A 9447-nucleotide genomic window follows, 5' to 3' on the forward strand; every position below is an offset into this window, starting at 1 on the left:
ATCATCACCTTTATATTCATACATTAAATATTAAATTATATATTACGCTGTCTGTCATGAGCTACAAAATTGAAAGAAGTTCAAAAAGCTCCTATGTTGTATTCGTTTCTTCCATGAAAAATTCAATTCCATATTAGAATTGATTAGCAAGTCACCCTTTTATAATACAAATGAAAAATGAAAATGGTGACCAACTTACTTCCAAAATTCCTCAGTAGCACGTTTTCTCATGCCTTCAAATGGATCCCTGTAAATACTTAAATCGTAAGTCTCAAAGGTTGGTGTAATGTTATAAAATTCCAAGTCTGTAGCGGTCATGTTATCAAGCTGTATACAGCTAGCATTCAAGGCGATGATGCCTTTGCCTGCAATACAGTCAGTGTATTTTTCACTACACATTGGCGTGTTCCAAGAATGGTTGCACCCAATCCATGGGAGAGTGGACGTGAAAGATGAAAACAGGTAATATATCGCATACATGATGATCACATTGTAGTAAATTGCTACATATGACGAAACCACCATCATGCCATATCCAACACCTATTTCAAATATAAAGCAATAAGAAAATAGTGGTTATAATACAGTCCATTAATTATTACAACACCTGACGGAGTGTTTTTTTGATGTTTAGCGGCAATAAACGATGATACAATTTGATAGGTTACAATATCTCTGAAAAATTGTTAAAATCAATGTAATGGCTGTAAAATTTTGAAGCAGTTTAAAACAGTAGCTACATCTGTATAGCCAATACTTAGGCAGGTACAGTACTAGCATAATAATACAACAGCAGCAACATCCACTGTTTAGGTAGAGGAACCTATATGATTTGAATAGGTACATTATTGGGATACTGTACATTACAGTCTCAGATGAAGTGATGTTTTTGGCCTACCTGACATGTTATCGTACAGAATACATTCATATTCTGATCTTTTATAAGGTCAGAAGCCAAGTTGAATGCATACCCTCTTCCTGTTAACTTTCACTTTCAGGGAATATAATTGTGTTGGTATTAAATAGTATTAGTTTGAGTTTTATAACAATTATTTATAATATGAGTAGAAAATTCTGAAAGATGAATTTGCACAAAAAAAAAACACAAGAAAGTAATCAACAGGTTTACTGTAGACCTATTTACATTAATGCTTTATTATATTTTATTACACTATTCACTAAATTCATTTCATTTATTGACTGATCAACAACAACATTAATAATAATTACCATAATTATGATAATATTATTGTTATAATCTGATCTGCTTAATTAAAGCCCAATAGGCCTACTGTAGGCCTAAAAGGAAATAATTCATAAAAACAAACTAATCCAACCATTGTAGACTCTCTGGTCCTGCTCTGTATGTAAAATCAAAATTCCACAACAGTTTAAAAATGAAATGTAATGGATATCATGCACATTTGATGAATTCCTATAGAAAACATATTTTTAATTTGATTGACAGGAGAAGAGTGGACATTTCTAAAAAATTTCCTTCACATCTGATAGCAAGTACACTCGCTACTTACAGGATGAGAATGATGCTTTATAAACTAAGTGTCTTTATGAGGCTTAGGGAGTGGAATTGTTTTTGGTTGTGATAGAAAGGCCTGCTGTGACAGGAATTCCTGGGGTTAGGCAAGCATCTTAACCACTTAGCTTTTCCAACATTAAGACTACTGTACATACCTCGGAAGGCAGGACACGCTCTCCACGCTGTGATTGGTCCTTGGCTGCAATACTGACCAAAGCTAACCTCCAAGAAGAACAGCGGAAGTCCAGCAAAAGCCAACATAATCAGGTAAGGTATAAGAAAGGCACCTAGAATAAAAACAATGCAATTACAAAAGTAATGTACATTAGATAGCAGACAGACCTGCATATACAGTGCAAGAATTTGACAGAATGTGTTATTACTGTTAATGTTAGGCTTTTTGTCATTATTATTTTTATTATATTAATGACATAATTATAATATGATCTGATTTTAGAGTATCAATCAGACAACCAGTTAAGGCTTATTTGATCCTTCACCCTTTTGTTACATTCCCCAATAATTGCTTAATTTAGGTTGTTTATCCTTTTCTTGTAAGTTATTACTATATTGCTTTTAAAAAGGATAATTCTTTTTATTTAATTGAAGTTATCACTTGATAAACCAAAATTAATAGCTGACTTGCTATGTTTCAGCTACGGTTTCAGTAGCCTTGATCATGCGAATGACGTAATGTTGTTGTGTCGCCATCCATAATACCTCGGTGAGTAGCACCATCTATCTTTGTGTTATCAGCTTTTAACTCCATAATGACAACATTACATTCGTATGATCAAGGTTATGAAACTGTAGCTGAAACAAAGCAAGCAAGTCTACTTAATTTGGTTTATTAAGTGATAACTTCAATTAAATACCTTATGAATCCAGATGAAATTCTTATGTTTCAGAAGGAAAGATATACTTTTGATTTGATTCATATATAAATTCACTTCTTTTCTTACCGCCCCCATTTCTGTAACACAAGTAAGGAAATCGCCAAACATTTCCTAAGCCCACTGCATAACCAAGACAAGACAACAAGAAGTCCATCTTGTTAGACCAGTTTCCTCGTTGAGTGTTCTCATCTCCAGACACAAGCTCTGCTTTCTAGTAATGAAAACATTAACAAAATTAACATTTTTGAGCATAAAGTGCAACTACTGTATAACTATAATTTCGAGTTTGGGAAAAGAACAGAATCAGAACTAAAACCCTATTCCTAACTTAATGGACATTTTTAGTATTTTAACAAGTGGAACTAATTTGCTGCGATGGGAAGAGGTGCGTCCTTGCCTATGCACTACAATATTGAATCAATATATTCCATCTATAGTTTCTTGTGGTATGATAACATGTTTGTTTGTGCAGATGTAAAGTATTTCAAATATTCTATTTTAAAATAAAACAGTCTTACACCCAAGAACCATTCTTGCATATAAACAAAAATGTTTACACCCACCTCCCCCCACCACAAAAAACCCCAGGAATATTTAAATCAATGTTTATTTCCTATCAGTGTAGCCCTTAATTTTACCTTCACACAAGACAAAATACTACCTGCACAGGACACGTGATTGGAAAAATTTTGCAACTTTTGCTGCAATATTATGCTTTTTTTAAGGCGCATCCATGTAATTAGCATGTGTTCAATATGAAAAACAACCATCACAGTGGCCTGTAAATTCTAAAACTAATTTTTGGTCTGTGTACATTCACTTTGGTAAATATGTAGTGAAATACTAATCACGACCTTTATAGTCTCCTTGTAGGTCAGTCAGGTTTAACAGCGGACAAGGTTTGAATACCAGTGGGTAGTTTATGTATATGGGCTGATTTTACTTCCTTTTGATGCTTTCTGTCTATTGTATACAACACAATGTGAGCCAATACTGAATGTACAGCAGGTTTGAATGCTCCAGTGGGTAACAAAGACTAGGGAAAAGGAGACCTAAAGGCTTGTGGGATTTTGTGTGTGAAAATGCATGAAAAAATAATTGTATGTGTTGGTATTAAAGCATGGTAGCAATGAAACACAATTTAAAATGATGTGTCCAGCAAACTTTAGTTGAGTCTATATATTATTAAGAATAGCATCTTGAGAAATTAGGTCAATATTCTGATGTTGTAATTTATGCATTTCCTATCCAGGAGGATCTCAGTCAAGAAAAACCACTGTTGCCCAATCTTGATTGGCCTCAAATCTAAAAAATCTGGGATCAACTCTTTAGTTTTGCTCACAAAAACATTGGTCATGTCTATAGCTTGGCACGGCCACTATTACTAACAGATACTCAATGTTTAAAGTATGAGGATGTTTATTAGTGTCATACAGTAAACTGAGGGGGTGGGGTGCAAATTAGTTCCACTATAAGTGGGCTAACATACCAAAAATGACCATAAGTTTTAATTGAGGGAGTTAGTTCTACATTCTCATTTTTCGCGCACCTCTATCCCTCAAGTGTAGGATTTTTTGCATGTTTTAGCTTCTGCGAGGATGTAATAATATATATAGACCTAGTGTATCATTGCACATGAAACAAAAATGAAAACAAAGAATGAGAAAATAAAATGAAGAAAAAATGAATTCAAACATTATTATTACCTGTCATCAGAAGAATATTCACCTTTGTGATGTGCTGGAATAATTTATATTTTCTCTGATATTAAATAGTATACCAGGCACAAACACAAACATGAAAAGTAGTCACTCAATATAACATAAAAATAAACATGGCATTGTGATGAATTCATTAATTAACTGTATGTTAGGCACAGGTTTGGTGGTACAGTAGATTTATAGGCCTAACTGTTTGGTTTAGCTTTGAATCAGACTTATATACTCTTATTATTATATTATAATAATCATACCATTATTATTATTATTATTATTATTATTATTATTATTATTATTATTATTATTATTATTATTATTATAATTATTATAATTATTATAATTATTATTATTATTATTATTATTATTATTATCATTATTATAGTATTGTAGTATTTTTATTGTTATTATTATCATTTAAATTATTACTTTAAAATTATTAATCATTATCTATAGCACTATATGAAATAATTATGTGGTGATATAAAACATTATTTCTATTACAGTATATTAATGATTTCTGTTAAAATTCTCATATTCAAGAAAATATTGTATAAATAATTACTTTAGAGTAATGACTGACCTTCCACAATTAAATTTTTCTTTCTAAGTTCTAAGCCGGAGACTATTAATCTCCATGGAAACAATGGTAAAATGTGTAATTAATCTAAAAGCTAAAGTAGGAAATGTTGTGTTGCAAAATACAAGTTTGTAGATAAACAGTTAAATTGATTTAAATTTAATTTTGATAAAACATCCTTGGTTTTCACAGTTAATTTTGAACAATTTCCATTGAGTAAAACAAGCATGCATACTTTTTTTGGGTGTAAACAGTATCATTAATTGCCAATTAAAACTAATTACAATCTGTTTATTCAAACAAAATTAAGCATACTGTACTTGTTCAACTATATAAAACTGTGGCTGTCTCAGGGTTTAATTTTACACCTCGGACTGGATATATCAAAATCAATAGGTTAATCACATTTTGATTGATTAGAAAAGAATTTCACACTTTCAATCTCAATAGAAAACAGTCACTCAAGTTGACTGGCGAGACTGCTGATGTTATTAATATTATTATCAAACCTTGATTTTGCTCAATATCATCATCAACAAAATTTTGTTTTGAATACTGTATGTTAATGACAATAGGTATTGCATAAAATTGTCATCCATTTTTATTGACAATTTTACTCAACACACATGTTATTTGACATACAGTACTGTAATAAAAAACAATGGGATATTGAGTAAAATTGAACAATATCCAGTAGGCCAATAGATATTTAAAGAAGTGACCACAGCTCTTTCTACTGTATTTTATAACTTCAGGCCCTATGAATCTTTTTCATTGTAATGTTTCTGTACTTTCCACTGTGTACTGTTTCTTGTGAGGTTTATAAAGCCCACTTTCTTGGATTTGCTGACATTAAACATAAGCCTATAGGCAAAAGCGAGATCTTTAGCCAACCTTTGTGAAAAATGTTTCACTGCCATATACAATAATGGGAAAATGAGGATCCATAATATTTGTTACTGTCATAAGTGTTGATGTCACCTGGCCCAATAGTGATTATTTGCAAAAACACCAGGAGTGTCATATATGGCAGATACTGGCGCTATTATAAATGTTTATTCTATAGCCTATTATTAATTTTAGTTAAATGAAAATTTCATTGGTATTTTCACTCAGCAAGGCACTACCTACAGTAATAATAAAAATCTTGACTGGGATTGAAGCTTCATTCCCTTCACTTTTTATAGGGAACACAGCCCACTCCCTACTTAACAAAAATAGGCCTACTGTATAATGGTTAAAATGAAAAAGAACATCACATTATAAATCTTAAAGAGTACCATTTCCAGCCATTAAAATGTAATACTCCATCACCCACTTCCTCCCTACTATGACACGGTGCCTGTGGTGGTGCCAGAGGGGGGGCTATAGTCGGGGAAGCCGATAAGTTTTGTCGGGGAACAAACAAATAAAAAAAAATATTTACATGTAATATTCGTTTAGCCACCATATTGTTTTTGTTAACTTTTCATCACAACAACAATAACAATAATATTATCATTATTAATAATAATAATAATAATTCAATGAGACTAATTAAAAATAATTTGCATTCTGTTATGACAAATGCTCATTTAGATAGCCTCATTATGGTTGGAATACATCGTGATAGGTGAAGCAACCTCGACCAGATTTCATGCAAAATTTCTAAAATATAGAATTTCACTTAATTAAATGGTTACATTGCATACTCTTTGTTTCTTGTTTTATTCAAAATTTTTGGTTTTAGAAGCTGATTTCAACATTAGAAAGCATAGCCTACATGAAGTCATATTATAGTAACTCGATGCCTATCCATTAAGTAATAAACATTCGCCATAATTCATCAAATATCCGTGGCTTCTAGGGGCCCCCGGCCCCTACCCAAGTGAGACTCGATTCGCTGCACTAGCGCCCCCCCCCCCTCGTCGGGGCCTTTATCACCTCCGTCTGGCAGGTCCTGGCGCCACCACTGCATGGGGCTGAGATGGTATGGATCCTTATCTGTAAAATCCCTGGACCACCTCTACTTTGAATGCCTGGATCCGAATTTCTATGAAGTAAACCGTTCGAATCCTCATCCGCAAATGTCTCAACCAGACAGCCAACGCACTTAGCCCAGAACCACGACGAATGAAAGTACAACACTGAAAAACGGAGGAATCATTCTTACCGCAGATGACATGTTTAAGTCTTTATCTTTCTTGATTCACAAAAACTTCAGTAAAACGAAATAGACAATGATAAACGTAACAACACTGGCATTTGTCGACGTTAAATTGCTAAGGAATCCTCCAAAAAATATCGATTCCAAACCAATGTCTTCTTCCACTATTTGAAACTCTGATGGTCAATAGCGCATGCATAAACCAGTCTGAAGCTAACGTTTGGAATACACACAAGGAGTCTGTTGTTATGCAGATCAGCTGCTTCGATCACAGCCTATTGTTGACGCCGAAGCTGACTCATCGTCTATATTAACATTTTTTTACGTTTATTTAAACACTATAAATATTATATAGTTCCATTACTTCAAATTTTTTTTTTCATACACTTCACTACTGCGCATCTTTTAAATACATTTTCCGACTGTACCGTATTATATTGTAGGCCTAATAGTAATGTCTATATGTTTAGGCATGTTTTTATAGAACTATGGTATTAACCCACTATTATTTTTTATGGAAACAAATTTAAATTATTTTTTCTTTAATTTTAGCACATTTTCTCTCTTTTTTTGCTCTGTGTTTGTGATTTGGTGTTATGGTGTACATAATCATTCATCTTTATTAGAAAAAAAAGTGTCTCTTCAGTGTTGTACCCCGGGCCATGTGGAAACCTACGGTTCTCCAACGAATAATATTTGCGGCCAAAAATATGAATTTGAATTAAGGATGCGAAAGGTGTAGACAATTTTACGGCATGATGCCGATAGGCAAAAATAAATATTTAAGATTCGGTCGTGTAAATTTAAAAAGGGAATTTTAAATATTGTTAACAACATGAAGAGAGGTCGTGATTAGGGGTTTATTTCTTCAGGTTGATATTATTACTGTATTTATTCGAATAAACACCCCAGGGCGTTTATTGTTAAAAAAGGTTGTCGAGGGGCGTTTACAGTATTCAAGGGCTGTCTCTTATACACATCTGTAGGCCAATAGATATTTAAAGAAGTGACCACAGCTCCTGTCTCTTATACACATCTAGATGTGTATAAGAGACAGGATAGCAGATTCCCCAGACGAGAGCATGTTTTCATGCGACTGCCACATAGGCCTACAAACAACGAAAACAAATTAAAAACTCTTAGTATTTAGGATTTCATTTTTTTTTTTCAAATTTTAATGAATTAATGGTCAAAAAAAGTCTATAGTTTACAGACGTTTTAATTGTAGAAACTCACGGAATAAAATAATAGGAATATTAATTATTGAAATAATTATACATGTAACTTGTTCGCGGTTTTTTTTTTTTATTTGTTTTGTTTTTGTTGTTTTTTTGTTTTTTTGTTTTTGTTTTTTTGTTTAAAAAAATATGATGGAAGTCTTTGGATTTACGTGGCAGTGTGTCTTCTACACGCATCCTATTAATGTTGTATGCTTAAAAGGTAGTACCTTCATGTTCATTAGGGGCCGTTGGCTGAGGGAATGCCCTGTCTCTTATACACATCTAGATGTGTATAAGAGACAGATCATAGGGTTACCAGGGCAGGGGAGGATTTAGGGGGGGGGCCGGCCCGGCCCCGGTCCCCCTTTTGGGAGGTAAAAAAAGAAAAAGAAAAAGAAAAAAAAGAGAGAAAAAGGAAAAAATGATGGCCAAGAATGCCTCAAATGTTATGTTCGGGCGTCTAGAACACAAAAATTTCGCGGGGGCATGCCCCCGGACCCCCTACGACAGTGTTGTCTCAATCGGCCCAACTTTCGGCCCCCTTCCGGCCCCCCCTTTTGGACCTTTCTGGATCCGCCCCTGATAGTAATGTCTATTATGTTTAGGCATGTTTTTATAGAAATATGGTATTAACCCACTATTATTTTTTATGGAAACAAATTTAAATTATTTTTTCTTTAATTTTAGTACATTTTCTCTCTTTTTTTGCTCTGTGTTTGTGATTTGGTGTTATGGTGTACATAATCATTCATCTTTATTAGAAAAAAAAAAAGTGTCTCTTCAGTGTTGTACCCCGGGCCATGTGGTAAACTACGGTTCTCCAACGAATAATATTTGCGGCCAAAAATATGAATTTGAATTAAGGATGCGAAAGGTGTAGACAATTTTACGGCATGATGCCGATAGGCAAAAATAAATATTTAAGATTGGGTCGTGTAAATTTAAAAAGGGAATCTTAAATATTGTTAACAACATGAAGAGAGGTCGTGATTAGGGGTTTATTTCTTCAGGTTGATATTATTACTGTATTTATTCGAATAAACACCCCAGGGCGTTTATTGTTAAAAAAGGTTGTCGAGGGGCGTTTACAGTATTCAAGGGAGCGTATGCAAAATGGATATGCTAAAATAAACGCCCCTTAATTTCGCTGTAATGTAGAACTACCCTTGATAATAAAGACTGATCTCCCAGTTAGAGAATAATGATTTTACTGGCGTGTTGCCAATAATGTTGCTTCAATTGGATTTGTTTACAGTCATTTATGGGGTCATTACTCGGGGAAATTAAACGCGGGGTGGGGGGTGGTTTATTCAGTGGTGGCGCCAGGATTTGCCGATGGGGCGGGGGGTCCGA

General features: G+C 33.6%; 1 protein-coding gene across 1 annotated transcript in view; it reads right to left on the bottom strand.

Annotated features, from left to right (window-relative positions):
• LOC117124938 (sodium- and chloride-dependent neutral and basic amino acid transporter B(0+)-like) overlaps positions 1 to 7092 on the bottom strand; it is a gene marked incomplete in the record, with an annotated part of 14160 nt that extends 7068 nt beyond the window's left edge. Inside the window, 4 exon segments of the mRNA XM_033271276.1 lie at positions 200 to 542; positions 1693 to 1824; positions 2500 to 2644; positions 6881 to 7092. Of these exon segments, the coding sequence (XP_033127167.1) occupies positions 200 to 542; positions 1693 to 1824; positions 2500 to 2644; positions 6881 to 6892 (632 nt within the window).
• Positions 7093 to 9447: the final 2355 nt, after the last annotated feature.

This window comes from Anneissia japonica, unplaced genomic scaffold (genome assembly GCF_011630105.1).
Source record: "Anneissia japonica isolate Jap-2015-1 unplaced genomic scaffold, ASM1163010v1 scaffold8236_len642391_cov169, whole genome shotgun sequence".
Taxonomy (NCBI): Eukaryota; Metazoa; Echinodermata; class Crinoidea; order Comatulida; family Comatulidae; genus Anneissia; species Anneissia japonica.